At 47.7% G+C, this 21,718-nt stretch overlaps 1 protein-coding gene across 1 annotated transcript; it reads left to right on the top strand.

Annotated features, from left to right (window-relative positions):
• Window positions 1-515: 515 nt before the first annotated feature.
• On the top strand, window positions 516-21,023 carry SEPT11 (septin 11). Its single transcript, XM_010155856.1, has 9 exons — window positions 516-527; window positions 1,875-1,989; window positions 5,516-5,711; window positions 8,200-8,386; window positions 10,541-10,702; window positions 12,371-12,467; window positions 14,254-14,422; window positions 19,187-19,319; window positions 20,341-21,023. The coding sequence occupies exons 1-9, from the start codon at window positions 516-518 to the stop codon at window positions 20,530-20,532; spliced, it is 1,263 nt and encodes a 420-aa protein (XP_010154158.1). The 3' UTR covers window positions 20,533-21,023.
• Window positions 21,024-21,718: the final 695 nt, after the last annotated feature.

Raw genomic sequence — 21,718 nt, 5'->3', positions numbered from 1 at the left:
CTTGCTTTCCAAAAATATATCAGGGAAAGAGATACTGATGCTGTGCTGTATTCTACACCCACCACTTTTCTGTGAGGCCTGTGAGTCATGGGCACCTATCGCTTTCTGGGATCTGCTCCAAGCTGCCTTCACTTAATCATAAACCCAAGCCCACTGGTGTTTTAAAAATACTAATGTTACAAGTATTTAATTGAACCCATGCATAGATCCCATCGTGTATAAATCCTAGGGTCTTCTTCCATTGCCTGGGGCTTTTCCAGAAAAATCACTGTTCAGGCTAAATGAGGTGATGGTCTCTTTTATGTTGTTTATTTTTTTTTTTTTAACCAGTCTGAGTGAAGGAGGTAGCATTTTAATCACCTTAAGCATCTGTGGTGTGGTGCTGGTGAATAGCTGTCCGGAGGTAAACAGTGTGCATATTGGTGTTAAGCCTTCAGATAAGCAAGGTTCAGATGTTAAAAGCAGGCTTGAGGCATCTAGTATAGGTGTCAAGCTGTGAGTGCCACTGTGGCAAAATGAAGCCCTTTGTGCCATATGGTGATGGCACAGACTTAGATGTTTTTACTTTGAGATGTTGCCTTTCTTGGAGAATTTCTGTATTTGTCTGGTATTTTCATTGACACTTACTCCAAATGTAACTTATTTCTGCCATTGATGGCTGGTCTATATATTTTGAGGAGGGAAGTGGGATGCTCAGCAATTCTGCAGAGAGCAGGAAGCCCTCCTGTGCTTTCGATTCTTACTTTAACAACCAAAGAGCGTCCCTTTCCATGTCTGGTCCAAGGCCCACTGATGTTGTGGAAAAGAAGCTGGTGCTTCCCGCATCTTTAAACCTGGCTGAGGCTGCCCACGGCTGGAATTTAGCTCAACAGTGTGGCAAAGTGGAGCGATTCTACTGTAAATGTTTTGGTTTGGAGAAAGGTAGTGTCTGAAGTTAAGGACAACTAACTTTTGGAGAGAAACATTTTGTCAATTAACAGCAGAGCGGCTCTAGGGCTGCTGAGGAGGCGTTTTGCATTTCTCCTGTGCTCAGTATGTTGGCATAACTGTAACCTGTTGGGGAAGAGGTAACTGGATTGGCTTGTTTTTTACAAGCCTCTGTGAGTTACTGTACAGCTGTTGTGGAAAAGTGCTAAATATAGTCATGGAGTTGTTTCAAACCTACCTTCTGAGAGGTCTGTGCTGCCCTGTTGCCCTCTCTGGAATGATCTTGGGTGTTTGATGTTATTAGTTCAGGCCCCCTGGGCAGCCTGGAGAAGAGGAGCCCCTCAGAGGGGTGACTGGCACCTCTGGGGTGCCTGGTCTGGCTGTTTGCCTGCTGAAGTCATGGAGGGGTGGCACGGTGGGCTTTGTGGGTCACGTAGAAAATGCCAGGAATGGTGCCCTGCTTTCTCTCCACGTGTTGGATGAGTTTACTTGTTAACCAAAACATCTGCAGAGCAGCATGCACACCTTTTTCCCTTCTGGTCAAGGCCTGTTAAAGCTGGAAAGGGATTTAGCTGGGTTTAGAGGTGATGTTGCCATCTACGCTGTGTCCTGACTGGTCACTGGAGGGGGGAGATGGGGTGGTGGGGAAACTCCTACGCTGCTGGGGGAGCTTTGGAAAGGGGAGGTTGACTGGTTTGTGCTGTCGAGGTGTACAGCTGGTGGTGTTTGTATGCCTTGGAGTTGGGGGTGATTTAGCTCCTGAGCCCCACAGCAGAGCTGGATATAGAAGTAAAAGGAGAGCACATTTGGGAGGTAGACCCAAGACAGAAAGATCCTGTATCCCAACAAGTCCTGTCATTGTGCAGTTCTGATGGGACTAGGCACACCCTTCTTCCCTGATAGGAGTGTTGCAACTCAGTTAAATGCCTTTCTTCTTGGTCTTACAGAATGATGACCTTAGGAACCTGTCCCTCTCCGGCCATGTGGGCTTCGACAGCCTCCCGGACCAGCTGGTCAACAAGTCGACGTCGCAGGGCTTCTGTTTCAACATCCTCTGCGTGGGTAAGTTGTTCTGTGCTGCTTGGCAGTCGGCTCACACCAAAGGGTGCGTGTGTATCCACCAGTTAACAACTTCTCCCTGCAAAGGGTAAGGTCTGTGAGCCAGTGGGCACTGTAGTGGCAGAGCAGTGACTGTTTCTTTCCAGAGAAAGAAACAGTCGTCGTTATCTTCTCCAGGTTAAAATCTAGGTATCTTTTCCTTTGTTCTACCCCATCCCCAGAATCAAAACACAGAAATTACTAGGTGTTAAAAGTCTACCCTTTGGATGGACCTGCAGTTCTGCTTTCCCCAAGGGCTGCCATAAGGAAACAGAGCTAACTTGGCAACTAGATGTATTTTTAAAAGAATGCTAACTTAAATTTTGCCTTTTTCTGGGTTGGGCACAGAGGCTGTTTCTCACTAAATGGCATTCCTTCCCTTCCAGGCTTTGCCTGCCTGTCTCGTTATATTCTTAGTTTCTCCAGCTGGAAACGATGCCATTTTTAGTCTCCAAATGAAGTACTTGAGAACAAAGCCTGTCACCTGGTCTCTGCTGGTTTTAATCTGGGTGCTGCAAGTTGGTTTTATAGACTGAGTTACTGTGTTACTTTGCCCAAATTGTTCAGAGGCTGAAATACAGGAGGTAACTCCTGCTCTTGGCTGTAGAGATAAACCTGCTGTCTCGGTGTTCTGTGGATACTATGCAGTTGGAAACCCATTGCTCAGCCCTAGGCAGCTGTGTGCCAGAACAGCTTTGACCTGTTGGTGAACCTCTGCAAGATGCCCCCACAATGGGGTTCTGTAAATTGACAAAAACAGTGGGTTTAACTCTTAGTTTGGCAGAATAGTTTACAAACGTCATCTTTCCTTTCATTGTCCGTTTAAGCCTGTAAGAAGGGAATGTTGTCCTTTTTAATTAGTTAGATAAATGAGCTGGGAAAAAAACCCACAGCCCTTTTTTTTTTTTTTTTTTTTTTTTCCCCTCTACAGCAAGTTGAGAATTTCTGTCTGCAGTGCAGGGTGAACCATCTAAAAAGAGATCTGGCAAACAAACTAGGCTCATCTCTAGCTTCTCATGTCGAAGGAGGAGATAAGAGAATACTTCTGCACACTCGAGCTGCCAACCCTCAAGTGACTCTCCTAGCAGCATGAAACCATTTAAAATTCAGCAGGGAGCATCCTGATTAGCAGGCAGCTCTTTGATCAAAATGGCATAGATTAATTGCCTTTTTCTCTTGCAGTAAATATTCCTCTCTTAGCATGACTTGGTATGTCTCCATTAACACAGTGATTTGCTCCAACTCTTCTCTTGTGAGATGTGCTGATCGACCATTTTTTTGCCCCAAATTAAAATTTCACACAAATTGCTGCAGTTGTCCAAGAAATAGAAATCTTCCTCTTTAAAACAAGACCAACAACCCACATTTTTGCAATCGATTTGGGAAAGGACACAATGGACTTTGGCATTGTAACGTGAGGCTTCTAATTGTGGTGTGCATGGGTAAAATGCTGCAAAGCCCGCCTAGCACCACGTGCGGCAGCGCTGCTTTTTCATCAGGAGCTGGCTAGAATACGTAGCTTCAGGGATTAACGGTCTGTGCCATCAGTTTAGGACTGATCTTTTCATGTGGGTTGCGCTCTGTGTGGGCCTAGGTTTTGAGCTATAATGTCATGTATACTTTCTGTTTTCCCTGCCCTCCTTCATTTGCTTATTCTTTCTAAAAAGCTTGCATTGCGTCCTGCAGCTTCCCGGGGTAGGAATGCTGCAGCACGCATCTCTCTGCTTGATTACTTACTGGACTGTAAGTAATTGCTTACCTTCCTGAGCCTGGCAGGAAAGTGGGCAAAGTCAAAGCCCACAAAACGAACTGTCAGGTGTGACAGAGCAACAGCCAGTTGCTGAGTAGTGGAATCTGTTTCTTTGGACACAAATACTATATGGTTTTCTGAGGTCATCTAGGTGGGGGTTTTGCATATTTTGAGAGGGGTTTTTTATGCTAGGGGAGCTGCATGCAGCCCAGAGGGATGCTTGAGAGCAATCCCAGGTGCAGGCTCTCCTCTCCCACCTGATATTTCACATTATTTTTCCATTATTCACTTAAGATTCTGAGGGATTAAAGAGATTGTGAATGGACCCCCTCACAAGCCAGACCTGCAAATGGCAGAGCTGCATGCTGCAGTCCAGGAGGTCTGTCCCAGATCCCAGCATCTCTTTGGTCGGAGCAGCTTCAGGACGTTACCTGAGCCCACCCCTTGCTCAGAGCATGGGTAGCACTAGCAGGTTGGGAGTATAATTGCTTAGCAAACACTTCTGACTTAAAAATGGGATTTAGGATAATGCTTTCATCCATGTTACTAATTGTGCTGGGGATTAGTGAACCTGTAATGGTTTTAAAAGTTGGTATTTAATCAGTGTGCTGTTTCAGATTTTCAAATTCTTTGAATGTATTTCTCAATCTCAAATTCCCATTGTCCAAGTTGCACTATGGGGTTTTTGTGGTTCTCTTGAAAATGGAATGGAAACTGAGCTAAAAAAAAGGGCATAAAAAGATGTAGAGAATCTAATATCTCCTTGGGAATCAAACTCAAAGTTGAGAGAATTTACAACTTCTTTCTGTTGAGAGTCATATAAGAACTAGGCATTAACTTGCACTAACAAAGAATTTAGTATTTCTTGATTAAGAACAGCTTCTTGCTGTCCTGAATATCGATGCTTGTAAGGTGAGGAGGTTGGGGCTCTTCATGCCATCAAGCAGGAGGGAGCCTGCATCGTGGTCAGGTTATACCAATGTAAAAATCATGGCCAACAGCTGAAGACTGCTGGAAGCAAATGCTTTTATGGGAAGAAATGATTGTCTGTCTCACGCTGCCAGTGTAGCAAGCCCAGTAACAGGTTTCTAGCAGCAGCAAGCATTTGCTGGTTTCTCATGGAAGGAATCCTTTCCTTTCTCCAAGGAGGCAGGCTCACTTGGCAAATATCTGACATCCCTGAGATTGGTGATGTTTGGTATCTCTGGTGATACCCCTTTGGGTGTCCTTGCCTGTGATTGTGGTACACCTCCCTTGAAAACCCAGCCCACACATTTCTCTTGCCATTCCCAGCACAGCAGCCTGCGGCTGATGGCTTTTAGCTCTGATGGCATGTGGATTAGCTCCGTGTCTACCAGGGTAGCAGCTTTTGCCTAGCAGGGGCTCGTTTCAGATTCACATCCCCAGCGTGTGGTGCTTTGATCGGGTCTGTCTGCAAGGTGTGCTGCAGAGCCCCAGCCGGGGCAACCTGCAGAGGAAATGAGTTGGAGCCCAGCAGCAGAAGTCAGAGCTGCTGTCACCTCCCAGTGTCCACAAAGTCCCTGGTTCACTCCTGGGGGATTGGTAAAGATGGGGACTGTCTCAAAAGACATCTGTTCCTGCAGGGATTATTTTGCCTAGCCATGTGCATGTAGCCTAATTCCACTGCTACCCAAGTGGAATAACTCCTTAGCAATTGTGCCGGAGGAAGAGGTGAGGAAAAGCAATCGGACCATACTAACACTGTCTTTGTCTTCTCAGGCGAAACTGGCATCGGCAAGTCAACGTTGATGGACACTCTGTTCAACACCAAATTTGAAAGTGAACCTGCCACGCACAACGAGCCTGGTGTGAGATTGAAAGCCAGGAGTTATGAGCTCCAAGAGAGTAATGTCCGTCTGAAGCTGACTATTGTCGACACGGTTGGATTTGGCGACCAAATTAACAAAGATGACAGGTACGTTTATTTCTGTCAGGAAGAGGATTCCTTGTGCCGCTGTGCTCTGAGATCAGAAGGACCTAACCCTGCATGGGGAGTAGGTCCCTCGCTGTTCCTGGGGGTGTTTATTGATCCAGGCATGGCAGGTAGCATCACTCGCCCCATGAGAGAGGTAGAAGTGACAAACTGAAGAGCAAACAGATCAGCTAGGCTACACAACTGAAACTGTTTCTGCCTTCCTTGTCTCTGTGCAGCTTAGCTGAAGCCTCTGCTGGAGTTCAAACATTTGAAAGTATGAGTTCAAATGGCAATTGCATTGCATCTTTTAGGGAAATGGAACTGAGATCGTAGCTCCTGATCACACCGTCCTGCGATGCTCAAGTCACAGTGCGCTTTACTTCAACCTTGTACCTAGGAGCTGATTTTGGTGTTGTGGGCATGAAGTAAATATTTTGGGCAGCCTACATAATCCCTTGTGTCTATCCATATAGACTTTTGCTGTAGTGTTAGAACTAGTCATTCTGGGATCATGGCTAATAGCTAATGAATACATTTCCTATATCTGAGCCATACATTCCCATGTTGCAGTAATCCCAGATCCCTCTGAAAAGCTGTTTGTGTTGTTCGTCTCTGCACCTTGCCAAGTAAGGGGCATGCTGTCTGACAGCGAGTGCACTGACCAAAAGCTGTTAGGGCACTAGGTGCATAGACAGTTTAAGCTCCTTGAAAACACAAGCTTAACATCTAAGCTTCCCCCAGGATCCCCCTTAGCACAGGGACTGAGTACGGTCTGCTTCCTGTTCCATAAGGAAAAATGTAGATGTTTTAAAAGGTTCTGCAGTGCTTTATTTCTGTAATGCTTCCTTGCTTGACCTGACACCAAAATGCAACTGTTGCCCCAGCTTTGCTGCTCCTGCTCTTAACAGATGCTACGGAGCCAAAACGGTGAGGGATGCATGCTGGCTGGAGCGGGAGCTCTGCACGTCAGACATTGCCATATGCTCCTGGGCGACAATAAAAGCTGCTCAGGGGAGGAGCAGGTGCTCAGAGCAGGGATGCACTGCAGCTTGTTACTGCCAGGTCACTTTGCATTTGCTTTGTTAGGCAGATGAGAAGAGCTTGCGGTGGTGGTGGTGGTGGTGAAGCCCCTCCAACTCTTGGGCAGTTGGAGAGGGGCAGTCACAGGGCAGCAAGGCTTAGGGAGAGCTTTAGTCCTCCTGCTGTGTCCAGAAACATATGGCTGCAGGGTTTTTTTTGTTTGTTGTTTGTTTTTTTTTTTTACTGTGCTCCTGGTTTGAGTCTTCCCAGTCCTTTTTTTGCTCTGCTTTTTTTAGGGTGCTTTCTCTACTATGATTTCCCAACGTAAGGCCTTACTGCTTTCTTTGCAACACTCCTCTGTCTGAGGTTTCTGGGGTCTCGTGGTCAGAGACAGAACAAAAGCAAAGAAACCAAGGCAGCAGTCACATTACAAACATCCCTAGTAATATTCATGATACCCTCTGTGACTGCAAATTAACAAGCAGTGCTTAATACTGTCTTACAGGTCCCTGGCGTTGGCAGCCCTCACGCAGCACCGGCTGTCTTTGGCTATAGCTCTCACTTGGTAAATCAGGCAAGAGTGTGCTCTGCTTCACCAAGGGTTTTGAGCAACTGCTCAAACAGCTGCACTGGCATCTGGAGCAGAGAGGCCAGATCAGAGTCTTGCTGGCTGCCTGTCAGAAGGGTGTTTCTTGGCGGACCAAGAACTCCTGATGGTCTATTTCCTCCTCGCCTCTTTTGAGGGAGGGCATTAACACGGCTGCGAATCCAGTTTTCAAGGCAGTGGCAGTGTTGTCTCAGAGCCCTCCTTTGAGAGCTTCCTTGGGCTGGAGGTGCTGAGGCTGCCCTCAGCGGAGGGAGGAACAAACTGAAAAGTTTCCAGAAGCACAATCAGTCAGATCGGGGCATGTTACACTGCACTAGCTTTTATTTCTCTGGCAAAATGGTCCCCTCAAAGAACACAAACACCGCACTTGTCTCCTGAGCTTTGCTTACTGGCTTCAATTCCTGAAAATTCCCTTTATCCCCTTGTCAACCTCCATTTCCTCTTTTAAGAGCACAAACAAGCTCTTGCACAGGCTAGGGTAGAGGGTGGTTTCACATTTAATTTTTCCTGTATCGAAAGATTCTCAGTTATGTTGGCAGAGCAACACCTCAGACTTTATTTGGAGAGACCACAAAATGCATTCTTTTTCAGGGTAGTAGCCTTGTGTGGTTTCCATGCATCTGAAGTCCAGGGTCTCTGATGCTTTTATCTTGTTAATGTGTCTGTAATGTGTCCCTCTGCACCAAGTGGAAACACACACTGGCTAAGAAGGGACTGTACGTTGGGCACGGAGAGTCCCAAGAGCAGCGTTTGTCCCATAACGTGCAACGTACTCGTGCAGCTTCCTGAGTGTCCATCAGTGACCTCTTGTCCCAGCAGTGAATGCCCTGTTTTTCTCCACGTGGTGTCTTCTCTCTTCAGCTACAAGCCTATAGTAGAATATATCGATGCGCAGTTTGAAGCCTACTTGCAAGAAGAGCTGAAGATCAAACGATCCCTGTTCAACTACCACGACACCAGAATTCACGCCTGCCTATACTTCATTGCGCCAACTGGACACTCGCTCAAGTCCCTAGACTTGGTCACCATGAAGAAGCTCGACAGTAAGGTACTTGCTGCTTGTGTTACGACCCTTGCATGGCCCTGTTAATGCTTTTATGATCTTGCTACAGGCTTAGTTAAACCTGCTCAGAAAAATACTGGTTAGTTTTTAGTGGTGGAGAATTACCGAAGTGCTGTGTGAAAACGTAAGTACCTTGGGCTTGCGGCTAGAATGGGTCATACTCACTGGTTCATAGGCTCCAGAGCTTTATTAAGAGCTTGAGCTCCTACCCTCTTCCACTGCCATCTTGGGTGAGGAAACTTGGCCGCTCTCTCCCCAGCTGTGCTATAAATGTACCTATTTGAGAGCAGGAAACTGTATTTATGGGGATGCATTAGGAGACTACCGTTCTTTTTGCTTTGCTGTGAAGTAACTCAGCCAAGTTCAGTGACAGTTTAATTCACAACTGAAAGATCAGTTGGCTGTTGAAAGAGTGGGAAAAGTGTGTTTTCCTCTTTAAACCCGTAAATAAAAATGAGAGGCTGAACTTGAACTCCGCTAGTTCTAGCATTTGAAGATGTGGTTGCTTTCTCTCTTTCACTTCGCCCCACCGATTTAGGTTTTGGTAAGTGTGTATGAGATGAGAAGTGCATCTAAAACACTTGAGGTCATCATAGTAATCAATGAAAAACCAAGCACAGTGCTGTGCCTGCATGCTCTGATTGCACCCAGCTAGACACAAACAGCGTTTTGGTCTTCAGGGGCAAATGTGGTGGTGTTTTTAACCATGATGTGATAAACAAGAAGAGTCTGAACACGTGTTACCTGGCATGTGCTTTGTCAGTTACCCTCCTGAGGAGCAAGAATGGGAGCCCAGCTTGGTTTAAACCATGGCGTTTTACTAGATACTTGCAAGAAGACTTTCTCCCTTTTCTTTTAGGGAAAATAACCAACATACAAATGTCAAACCCTGAGTATTTAAACTGAGCTTTTCCTGTGCTTCTTTACATCATGTTATTTCCTGGATTGACCTATCGATTGTGTTTTATGCAGTGATGGAGAAGGATCGCTGCTCTATTCAACCTTAAATAGGGTTATGGGGATTTACTCAAAGTGAGCTAATTGGTATTCATGTTCTGCCTTTTGGCAAAGGGGGATTTAATAACTCCAGGCCACCCTCTGAACAGAATTAAGCCATATAATACAAGAGGATTTTCAAGTACTGTAGTTAAAATCCCCTCACAGAGGTCAATATCAGCATTTGCCTCCCTACAATTTCTGTCTGCCGTTGCAAGGAAGATCAAGTCCTGCAAGATCAAAAGCAGCAATTGTCCATCTGGAGGGAGTAGAACGGGAAAGAAAGCAGGATTCCTCCTCCTAATGCTTTCTTGCACTCTCCAAGCAAAGCAGATGTTTGTGCAGTGCTCGCTTCATCGATCTGTTCAGCTCTGCTGAGGGTACTGTGCTATCTCCCCTCAGCTACTACACAGTATTGCTCTTTGCCCTCCTCCTGCCTGTTGTTGCAGACGGCCTGGCTAGGGAAGAGACTTAGTAACTTATCTTTCAGCTCTCTGTTCACCCCATCATGCAGTTCCTTTGGATGATGGTCCTAGAGCTGTGCAGGGATAAATCAAACCCAGTCACGCGGCACGGCGGTGCAGGGGAGCACGCAAGGGGAGGAAACGTGCCTGTGTTGCTGCCAGCCTCCACCCTGTAGGTAGAGTGGTTGGATGTGGATCATCTGTGGTGGGGTGACACTGCGGCCCACCTGGGTGTCCCTGACAGCACCCCAACAAATGCCCACGAGGGGCTATTGTCCGAGCGTATGGCTTGCAGCGGTCCAGCCTGCTGCGGTGTGGAGAGAAGTGCCTAGATGGCAATTTCCTTTTTTTGGAACAGCTTGTAATAATCTATGACAGCATTTCCTGTCCAGCCGATTTGGATGAGGAGGGAATATGACAGGACAGGAAATAGCATATTGCCAAATTGCACTGGATTTCTTTTTAAGGCCGTCACTGCTGCTGCCTGAAAATCCTGTCTGAGGCAGTGGTGCTGTCAGCAGCAGCCCCAGGGCAGGTCTTCTGCTTGGGGGCAGGGGGTGGTGTAGCTGGTGGCACTTACAGGTTATATGTTGTTACAGGACACATGCTGCTCTTCATCCTCTCCCAGTGATGCCACATGTGCAGTCCCATAAGTGAAGGTGCTGTCTCTGTCTTGCAGGTGAACATCATCCCTATCATTGCCAAGGCTGATACCATTGCAAAAAACGAGTTGCACAAGTTCAAGAGTAAAATCATGAGCGAGCTGGTCAGCAACGGCGTCCAGATCTACCAGTTCCCGACAGATGAAGAGACAGTTGCCGAGATAAATGCCACAATGAGTGTATGGGGTTTTTTTGGGGGGGAGAGGGTTTACTTGCTATGGTTTGCATGGGCCCATCCTTGATGGCACACTGTCCTGTGTTTTTTTGCTTTAAAACCGCAGTATAAACACAGATATCAGGCTGGCCAGAAGGCTTTTGGAGCTGGAGGTACATGTCACATGTGGGCTGCCTGGCCTGATATGCTTCATTGTCCAAAAAATGATTCTCCTCTGAGCTGTTTTTTATTATATCCTTCCCCTGTTGCAGTATTCCCATCTCAGGGAAAGGAAGAGGATGGGAGGCAGGGCCCTGATGAGGTCAGGGCACAGGGCTGGGGTTTGGGTTTCCTGTCCCTAACGACCACTTGTTGCTTAGCAGGGGGTGATTCACTTCTGCCTTTGTTTTGCTTTCCGGTGAGAGTGGGGGCACCATCAGCAATGTTCCAGCTTTCGGCAGGGCCAGTGGCCGTAACGGCAAGGGCTCTGGCTTCCATCGCCTTTTCCTTTCCTCTAGCAACAGGGGTGGGATTTGAGGGCAAAGAGGGCTGGGGTAGACCAAAAGTTTTATTGGGGTTTACAGAGGGAAACAAGTGTATCCCATAGGCCTGACTTCGGGTGTGAGGGGAAGAACCTGAGCTCAAGGTTTTCTGTCAGTGACATGCTGGCAGGGCCCTTGGGTGGCTTTAGTGGGGCATATAACGCCCAAGAGGATGTGCCAGCCCTAAAGCCAAGCGCACACAGAAGTACGTGCGATGACAAGGTTGAGTTATCTGTGGTTTTACAGGGGACAGAGGCATCAAGATTAAGCTATTTCCTTGTACCTTGAAGGGGTTTTTGGGCTTCCTTGCACAACTGCTTGTAGTTGGGAAATTGGCACATCCAGCTGGATATCACACCCCCTCCAAGACTCTACTGCCTCTTTCCCCTGTGTGCTGTGTTCTCAGCAGGGAGAAGCTGGCGCAGAGAAGGGATATGGCTTTGCCAGGGTGCAGCATGTGCAATGTGTGCTTTGCCTTCCTCTGATGCAGCCTGGCTGCTGGGGAACTCCTTTGCCGGTTAATCACATCTCCTCTGCCACTTGGCTTCCCCTCCCACCCAGCCCGTGACCACAGCTTGGCTGACACAGCATCTGCTCAGGGAGCTTGTGCCCAGCACTTTTGGATGCTATTAAGGCAGGGAGAGCACGGCAGAGGTGGGCTGGTGGCAGAGGCAAGCCGCCTCCTGGCAGCAGCCACACTTGTGGGAGTAGATCCCAGACTGTTGCCACCACACCCACAGAGAGACTGGGATACAGCAGAGCTTGGGGACTCAGATGTGTCAGCCCAGGGCTGGGTCGCCTCTGCTCTTCCCCTTGCACATAGCTTGGCCCTTTTTAAGAGGAAGCATTAGCAGTTATTTCTAGCATCAGAAACCCCCACATTTTTTAGCCTACCTTCTTGGGAGGAGTAATTACATGAAAAATATGTACATCTCTTGTATTTTTAAGATTTCACAACTTTGGGCTTGAAATCTGAGCAAGTTTCTCATCCAGATCGTCCTGTTGCAATTCATTTGGTGTTTTAGAAAGAGCAAAGGCGTTTAAACAACTTAAATCTAGCACAACTGCTATAGTAAACAGCTTTCTTCAGAAACAATCCCTGGCAAGGCAACAAAGGAAATCCCTAACCTCGTTGTCCTTTTCCTTTGCAGGTCCACCTTCCTTTTGCTGTAGTTGGCAGCACTGAAGAAGTGAAAATCGGCAATAAGATGGCAAAAGCCAGGCAGTACCCCTGGGGTGTTGTGCAGGGTATGTTACCGAAAGCACAAATCATGTCTCGTTCTGATGGAAGATGCATTGGACTCCAGGTGGTTCTGAGCAAAATCTATCTTGAGAAACCAACATCGCAGCTCTGAGAGTTCTCCTTAAAACCAGGGCTTTGCAACCTGGATCCAGACATGGCTAGATGGTTTGGCAGCGGAGTGGTGACATCAACCTAGCCGTTGGCTTTGGGAGAGAGCAGGTTAATGTTACTAGCACATGTTAATTAACTAGTTTGGAAAACGAAAATGTGCCGTTTTCTGTTCCTTATGCTCTTCCACCAGCAAAAAGGTGTGAGCAACAGGGAAGGCTCAGGCAGCCGCGTGGTTTAGTTTGGATCTTGCACAGAAGTTTGAAACCAAATGTGTAGCTGGGGGATGTTCCAGGAAGGTCAGCAGGTGTTCTGCCCTCCCCACGTGATGTGGGAGCAGAACTAGGTCAACACCGACTCCTTGGTATGTATTTGTCCTGAACTATGGATGTGTGGTTTAAGTACACAGCCCCCCTGAAGTCAACCAAAAGCTCCTCTCTGTTGGAGAGCAGAGTCTGGCTGGGGCTGTGTTTGCCACCCAGGCTGGACTGAAGCTGCCAAAGATAGGGCTGGTCCTTGCTTTCCCAGATGGAGCTGAGAAGTACAGGGTTGAGGTGGTGGTGTCTGCTCATGGCTTCAGCTGTGTGCCCAGTTGAAGACTGGCCCAGCAGGCTGCAGGGGAACATCTGCAGGGCAATTCTGTGGAACTCTCACCTATTTTTTTTCAATAAGATAAGCTGGCACTGAAACTGTTTTAGAGCTGTCTTCAGGTGTGTACACAAGAGGATAATGCTGGGAATAACTCACAATTAGCAAAGAAGTTGATATGTTTGGGAAGTCTTGGGCTTGACATGTATTCTGCTGGGTTCTTTCTGTTCCCAGAACCAGATAGTCAGAGATCTAGCTGGGTGCCAGAGAGACTTTGAAGATCTGGCCCTGAACTGCCCCTTTCTGGAGACAGCTGCTCTGGTCTGAAGGGTAGCAGCTGGAGTGCTTCACTGTGTCCCTGGAGGCATGCTGCAGAGTTGTCTGTTAGCAGCAGAGGTGCCTGTGCTTGCCGTTGCATCCTAAGGAGAACTCCCACCCTTTGACTTTAAGCATACCCAAACGGTGTGCCCGCACCGAGGCGTGCAGCCCTTCGCAGGCTGAACAGCTCACTCACCCCGGGGCTGACGGTGGCACACCGGGCCTGCTCTGAATGGAACTTGTGGGAAGCCATGTTACAGTGTGTGCTACCTGCCTTCAGTGCCAGGAGCAGGGGTTTAGGGCTCCTTTGGAAGGCTAACTGCCATGGAGAGGATGCAGCATCTCTGGTAGGGTCTTCTCATAACCTTTCCTTCCACCACTGCTGCAAACAGAGACTTTGTTGCCCACCCGGGTCTCTGTTGGTCTTTGCCTTGGATTTACAGTGGATTTGAGTGGGAAGTGAAATCCTGTGTGCAAATGGATCATCACCTTGCTGATGCAGATGTGTAGAGAGACAGGAGCTCTGACAGATGGGCAACACAGAGGTCTTGCAAGTAGAGTAAAAGGCACTGAACTGATGCCTGTGTGTTGGCGTGGGATGGGTTCACCCCCAGTTCAGCAAGGCATTTTGGTGCAGGCTGACTCAGAGTTCTGTCTGTGTGCCTGAAGAACTCCCAGGCTTGCTCAACTGTCCAGGGAAAAGGGGCACCTGGCTCCTGGGTGTAATGTTCTCTCTGTGGATGGTCTGGGTGTTTTGTTTTGGTTTTTTTTTTTTAGTTGAAAATGAAAATCACTGTGACTTTGTGAAGCTGCGGGAGATGCTGATCCGAGTTAACATGGAGGACTTGAGAGAGCAGACGCACACCCGACACTACGAGCTGTACAGGCGCTGCAAACTTGAAGAGATGGGATTCAAGGACACGGATCCGGACAGCAAGCCTTTCAGGCAAGGAAGTGTAACTCAGGCATTGTATAGCCAGGGAGATTGGAGGGTTTGGGGTTGCTGATGTTTACGAGAAGCAGGGAAGGAATAGCTGTGGTTACTTAGAGCAGCTGAGATCAGAGTCATAGAATGGTTTGGGTTGGAAGGGATCCTAAAGACCATCCAGTTCCAACCCCCCTGCCATGGGCAGGGACACCTTCCACTTGACCAGGTTGCTCAAAACCTCATCCAGCCTGGCCTTGAACACTTCCAGGGATGGGGCATCCACAGCTTCTCTGGGCAACCTGTGCCAGTGCCTCACCACCCTCTCCAGGAAGAACTTCTTCCTGATATCTAATCTAAACCTCCCTGCATTCACTTTAAACCCGTTACCCCTGGTCCTGTCACTACAGACCCTTGTAAAAGTCCCTCCCCAGCTTTATTGTAGCCCCTTCCGGCACTGGAAGGTGCTATATAGATCTAAAGTATGTCTGGAGACAAAATCCTTGTGCAATGCAATCTTGCCCTCAGGGCCTAAAGTTTGTACAGGAGAAGCATAGGAAAAGCTTGGGTGGCTGAGAAAGCCAGTTCTTGCCTTAACACTGAATATCTGCAACCCTGCAGCAGCACTCTACAGGCTTTCTAGAGCCTGCAGAATGTCACCAGTGTACTTGAATGTGATTTTTTGCGGGCAGAATATGACCCATTTCAGATCAACCTGGAAAGTTTAGGAGGAAGCAGTGCATGACTGCAGATCTATCAGCACCCTGTTGCTGAAGCTGTATCAGTTTCCTTTGTACCCTTGTCAGAGCACCCCTTGCTCTGCCACACTAAATATAAACTGCTGCCTTCACTCACGAGTGTGTGCTTTTCAGTGTATCTCCTACCTCCGGTAACAGTTAACTGGTGTTAACCGAAGTTAACATCGTTGACTTGTCATTTTTTTCAAGCTGAGAGAATCTCATTTGGGCTTTGGGAAGTGGAATTTTTTTTTTTTCCCCCCTCTACTCTTGCCCTTGGTTTCTTAGAACCTGTGAACTGTCCAGTCTGAAGTGAAGCTTAGGCTCATCTTCCTACGGACAGTGCTATGAGCTTCATGAGACTTGAGTGAATCTGTTGAATAGTGACATCGTTAATCACTTCCGAGATTTCTCTGATGCATTTTGCCCTTGGAGGAGGGCAGGTTTGAGATGCGCAGGTGATCCGTTAGTGCCCCTTTTCCTCCACTGCAGCCGTGTTTTACAGCCAGCTTGCTCTGCTGCAAGTCAGGGCCTCAGACAATTGCTGGGCTTGAAACCTGCAGCTGTATCCATGCTGAGATGGAGGTGACTTGTGTTGAGGTATAACTGGCTACCAAAGGGGAGATCCTGGGATAAATGCTCTTGTTGACCCTCCGAGAGCTTTTCACAGCTCAGCCAAGGTGCGCTTGTTACTAAACACAGAGTTTCTGCTGTCAGACAGCTTTATTGGTCTGAAGCCCAAGTCATTAGCCAGGGACAACAGCTGTGTGGGAATTTGGGCTGGAGTGTTTTTCTCCTTCTTTCATTTCCTGTTTCTCATTCTTCCCAAACTTTTCCCCAATAATTGCACCCACTGCCTTAGCAGCATCCCACGCTCCTCTCTGTCCCAGGAGAAGCCAGTCAGAATAAAATGTGCATCATTGTGAGTTTATCCCCTAACACGTGCATGTCGGGAATCAGCATGCCAGTCCCTGAGACGGCAGCCATGCATCCAGCATGTGCGGATAACCGCGGACGTGGTTCGCTTCTGATCTTCAACAGGGGCAAGCCAGGTGGGCTCCAGTGTGAAAGGCAGAGTGGGGGCTTTGTCTTCATGTTTCTGGAAAACAGCACTCCATGGTGAGCCGAGCAAGACTGGTGCTACGACGGAGTCTGCCCCAATTCAGGGTTTTATTTGTGACATGCTGAGTTTATGCAGCTGCATTGCTCTGCTGGAATCAGTTAAACCCAGTTCTGTTACTAAGCCTGAGTGTGAAGCTTTATTGGATTTCCTTTCTGGAGAGCAATGGCTTAAGATGGGCTCAGCCCTTCCCTTTGAGGAATCTGAGGAATTTCCATTGCTTCCTGTACGCGAGGCCTCTTTTTGACCAAGCTATAAGTAGAAGGGAAATGAAAATGTACAGAATTTCTCCATCTGGTACGTGCTAGTTTAGAACACTTCGCTCTGGGTGCCTCCTTCTTCCAATAAACAAACAAACCCCATGATCCCAAGCCGTTTGGCTGAGGCTGATGTATATCTGAAATGAAGAAAACAGTAGATTTGGTTCTTTCTGATCCTCCTCCTGAGACCAGGGATCAAAAGCAAGCCTTTCCCCTGGGTCCAGGTCCTGGGAGCCACAGGGCCTGCCACTCTTCAGCCTGTTTGCATCAGCCAGCTTTTAGTAAATCTCAGGGTGAGCAGGATAAAAGACCCCAGCAAACCAGTGGTGCTACATAGGTGCTCGGGTGAGGTGTGAGAAAGGGCAGCTGGCGACGGTGGTGAGCTCTGCCTTGCTCCCAGAACCCTCACCGCTTGTCCAAGCTGCAGGAGGTGAGGGGGAGGGAGCACCAGTGCCCCTGTAGGCATCCGCTCCGTGAAGCGGGGTCCTCTGTTGCAGAGACCCTTCTGATGTCCTGCATCGGTTGTTGACTTGGTTCTTTGCTGCTCTGGTTAATTTTCTCAAGTTTTCTTGTTTGTTTTTTTAAGAATATGACTTGCAAGGGCATCCTTCAGTGTGTGGGTGTGTGTTGGGGAATCAAGTTACTCTTCTAACCTAGGTTCATATGTTTGTATACTTAAAAAGCAAATTCCCTTGTCATCTTTGTCCGTGAGAAGCTGCAGGGATCCCAGTTGGTTTGGACTGTTATTCCTTAGGGCTGCAAGGGTGTTGGGGTTTTTTCATATGCAGCCTGGAGTTGCCTGGCCAGTTTCTGTGAGAACTTTGCTTCTCTGGAAGTCAGAGTCTTTTCAGCAGAGAGCTAAGCTTGCTGGCTTTGGTTTAGTGGTAAATTGTTAAGCTTGTAGCTGGGATTACCATTGAACCTGGGACAATTCAGCAGCAAGCCCCTGCCACCCTGGCTCCTGCCAGCCTTTTCCTGCTTGCCTGTCACCTGGCATTGCGGTTTTACAGATGAGCTTTGCGAGAAATGGTTTACAACATGGTACGATTAGCAGTGTGCGGTTTTCTGTTTTGGTCTGTAAGGCTCTGCTGCTCCCTAGTATAGTGTGTCACTAATTGCAGATTCAGTTTCTGCTCGCTGAGCAGTGAATGCTAATCTGTCCTCAGGGTTTTCCGAGGCTCTAGCTAGGCCCTTCAGAAGGGGTTGGGAGTTGAAGTTTCAGTATCCACAGTCAGAAGATTAAATCCAAGACTGAATTTTAGGGAGGTTTTGATTTGAGTCTCCTGATCTCTATCTGCTGTGAGTGGTCTGGTTCTTGATTTAGTTAAGAATCCAAAGATGCCTTTTGGCCTGTTCTCCCATGAAAGGATTTTTGTCATTTTTAGAATCAGCATTTTTTGCTTCAATGTGTGGGAAGCTGGTGCGGTCAGCTGGAATTGTGTGACTTCTCCAGGGCGGGCAGTGCTGGGCAAGAGCAGCTTTGGGCATCCTCTCTGTGGAGTATCTGAGGAGGCAGCTGCCAATTGGCAGCATTAAACCCAAGTCTTGTGTTGATCTGTTAAATTCTGTTCCCCAGCTCAACACTGCTTCCCAACCCTCCCCCCCCAAAAAACACTCAACCAAACACACAAAGCCCAAACACACAACAAAACCCATCAACAAAAAAGCCATCCAAAACCCCACCACGTGCCAGGAAAGGCAAAAGCTTGGCTTTAATGGGATTAGGATGTTCCACTAGCCCAGTGGCTAATGTGTTATTAGGCGCATGGGTGCAGCGTGTCTGGTATCAGTGGAGTTTTCACTTAAATGCTTTTTCAAAGAAGCATCTTGGGGGAAATAGTTATCATTCCCACACTATCATTATGGCTGAAATACCCAAATCCATTTAAGGAAGAGGAATTTGGCATCCAGAGCTCCTAAGCGGCTCTGAAAATCTCAGGGGTGCATGGACAACATACTTGGTGCCCCAAATCTTTGCTGTGGTATCTCAGTGCTGAGGAAATAAAGGAATGCCAAGAAGTGGAGGGGGAATAAAAGGAATGAAGGAATCCAGTACTGTGGTTATTTGGAGGAGGAATGCTGCTGCTCATTCCCAAGACCCTAGCCTCCCTTGACAGCTAAAGGATGAAAAAAGAGGTCTCCCAAGGAGCCTTTATCTAAATAAAAAGCCCCTGATCTGAATCAGTTAGCAGTGAGTAGTGAAAATTGAGTTTTGCTTTGTCGGACCCATGCCTAATGAACTACGTAAAGCCAGGTTTCTCACCCTGATATGCCTGTGTCTGTCCACAAATCTTGCACTGTAAATGAAGAGATTCAGGACAAAGAGTGGGAGAAGCGAGGTGGTGTGACTTGGAGATCACAAGCTGTGTGAGCACCGGGGGCTGCTGTGGATGCTTACGTAGTGTCTGTCTATTTTCGAGGGCAGTCATTCTGCATCCTGCTTTACAGGATCCTGAAGTGTGCTCGCGTTTTCCTTGCTGGTTTGTCTCCCACTGCTGCCACCTAGCAAGCGAGGACTGGTTTCGGCGGAGGTGTTCACGGCTCTGTTGTAGTCAGGGTCCTCTGAGGCTGTTTTGTGACAAGACAATGTGGTAAGATCACCAAGGCTCATGACTGTGCTTGAAACACAGCTCTAACTGTTTGGTTGTTTTTTCTGTGTTTTTAACAGTCTCCAGGAGACTTATGAAGCAAAGAGGAATGAATTCCTGGGTGAACTCCAGAAGAAGGAGGACGAAATGAGGCAGATGTTTGTCATGCGAGTAAAGGAAAAGGAAGCAGAGTTGAAGGAAGCAGAGAAAGATGTAAGTATATGGTAACTCAGAGGCCAGTGTGTGCAGCTGGGGCTTTTCCAAGAGAGGTCTGACAAGATGAGCATCCGGATTCCAACATCGACCCTGTAAAGGTGCTTGCTGTGCATAAACAGTCTCAAGAAGCAGATATGAACTCTGTTCCCAGTCCTGCCCTGGATTTGTGGCATGAGCCCATCACACAAGTCCTCAGCCACTTCTCTGTGTGTGAAATGGAGCAGGAATATTCCCTGGCTGAGGGCAGCTGGAGGAGGATGTGTACTGTGGAGTGAGTGGGAGGTGCCGTAGTGTGACAGTAACAGCAGCTGCATAACCCACAGAAATGCCAGCCTTGCCGTGCTGTGGGAGTCCTCTCTGCTCTCTCACCTCTTCAGTCCCCCTCAAAGGAGAAAATATGTTTGCTGCCTAAAGTAATGTTGCTTTGCAGCGGATCTCAGCGGTGGCACAGCTAGCGCTGCCCTTCAGCAGCCACACCTTTCTGGAGGCTCTCAGCCAGTAGGTATAAGGACTTCCCAGGGGGCACTAAGTCCCTCTCAGCATGGTTGTAGAGGGACGTGACAGACCTCTTGAGGAGCTGCACTGCCACAATTTGCTCAGTGTGCATAGGTCAGCATTGATTAACGAGGGACGGAGAAAAGGTACGTGTCCTGCTAGGGGAGGGAGCTCTTTCCTGGGCCTCACAGAGGACTGTATCCTTCTACAGAGGTGCAGAGCAGAGTATCACCTTGAATTGCACTATCTTGAGTGTCTCCAGAGAGATGAGGGATGGAACCTGGGGATTCAGAAGTGTCCAGAGCCCTGCTGTATTCCTACACCAGCTTAAATTCCTGCCATCTGCATGTATGTTAGTTGAAGGGCTTTTTTCACAGTGAGGTGTGCCTGGGCCCAACCAATGACTTGTTATTAATGCAGTGAGGCCTCAGCGCCAGCAGAACCGCTTCAGGCATTGTTAGGAGTAATTGTGGGGAAAGGTTCTTCTCTTCCTGTCCAATTCTTACTGTCTCTGTCCTGACAGCTTCATGAAAAGTTTGACCATCTAAAGAGGACTCACCAGGAAGAGAAGAAAAAAGTGGAAGACAAAAAGAAGGAACTTGAGGAAGAGCTGAACAACTTTCAAAAGAAGAAAGCAGCAGCTCAGCTATTACAGTCACAGGCTCAGCAGGCAGGTTCTCAACAAACCAAGAAAGACAAGGACAAGAAAAAGTAAGCAGCTGTCACCCACCTCCTTTGTAGGGTTTATTACCGTTTGGGAGGTTGGTTGTTCTTTCTTGCTGCATGTCTGTATTTGCTTTTCCCCATTACCAGACTGGAAACTGGGCTTTTATCAGCCTCATCAAATAAAGTATTTTTTTCTAAAGGGTGGGCCAGGGACACGATCTGAATTCTTCTTTAGAAGAATACCTTCAAATTTTATGTCAAAGTCTGACTGGTATGGGAGAGCAATCAGATGGTGGAAGTTTGACCTGTGAACTGTCCAGCATCTTCAGGAACAGCCCCGGGATGTTCTGGACTCAGATTTATCTGCCTGAGCCAAAACTAATAAGGGGGTCTCTACCCATCCCTTCTTACATCCAAGAGTAGTCTCTGTTCCCATTCCTTAGAGTTGTAGTAGTAAGTAGAAGTAGATTGGAAACCAGAACCACCATGTTATTTTTACATGGTAAATGCTAGTGCCAAAAGTGAATACTTGGAAGCTTGCTCTGGAAACAAGAAGTTTTGATGTTGTTTTTTTTTAAGAAACCAAGCTACTATGGTACCGTAATTGCAGGTAAATAGCATTTGTTGTTGTGTCGAGTTGACATGATAAGCTAAACACCCCATACTTTTTAGTAAAGATAACTGCACTGTTTTCTACTATTTTGTATCTGTACACTAGGAGTGTAATCCTATACCGTCCAGTACTCTGAGGTTACAGCAGTTTAGTAGGCACCAAGTGTATCAGGACAGAGTCTGTCCCATGATCAGTATTTGGAGGCGGGATTTTCAGCTGCGCTCCGTTCGGACGTAACCCTGCTTCCTTTGAAACTGGAGGAACGTTGCCATTGACGTGGGCTCAGCGTGAAGTCACTGCAGAGCTTGGCTGAAAACCTTGAGCTCTAGGTGGATCTCAATTGATGTCCTCTCCTCCTTGCAGCCTGTACTTGGAGATGGCTATGTTCAGCATGCTGTCAGTGCGAGAGACCCCTATTTATTACACGGTACTGGTTATTTCACCGTGCCCTAAAAACCAGAACACAAGGTCCGCTTAGGCGTGGTATGTGCGGTGAAGCCAGACAAACCCTGTGGAGGTGAAGTAGGCTGCGCGTGGCTTGTTTGTGTAGTGCAGCAAGGCAGGTTACCTTGACACAGGCTGCTTTGAGGCCTCCTGTTGTAATTTCCACTTTTTCCCCTGT

The sequence above is a fragment of the Eurypyga helias genome, unplaced genomic scaffold (genome assembly GCF_000690775.1).
Source record: "Eurypyga helias isolate BGI_N326 unplaced genomic scaffold, ASM69077v1 scaffold21627, whole genome shotgun sequence".
NCBI classification, from domain to species: Eukaryota; Metazoa; Chordata; class Aves; order Eurypygiformes; family Eurypygidae; genus Eurypyga; species Eurypyga helias.
Note: the sequence above shows the minus strand (reverse complement) of the source record. Positions and strands in the feature narration are given on the sequence as shown.

Bases quoted from the DNA above. Each gene is read 5' to 3' on its own strand.
- SEPT11 (XM_010155856.1), top strand. The intron at 10,703-12,370 runs GTATGGGGTTTT...TTTCCTTTGCAG, and splicing joins AGATAAATGCCACAATGAGT to GTCCACCTTCCTTTTGCTGT. The intron at 14,423-19,186 runs GCAAGGAAGTGT...TGTTTTTAACAG, and splicing joins CCGGACAGCAAGCCTTTCAG to TCTCCAGGAGACTTATGAAG.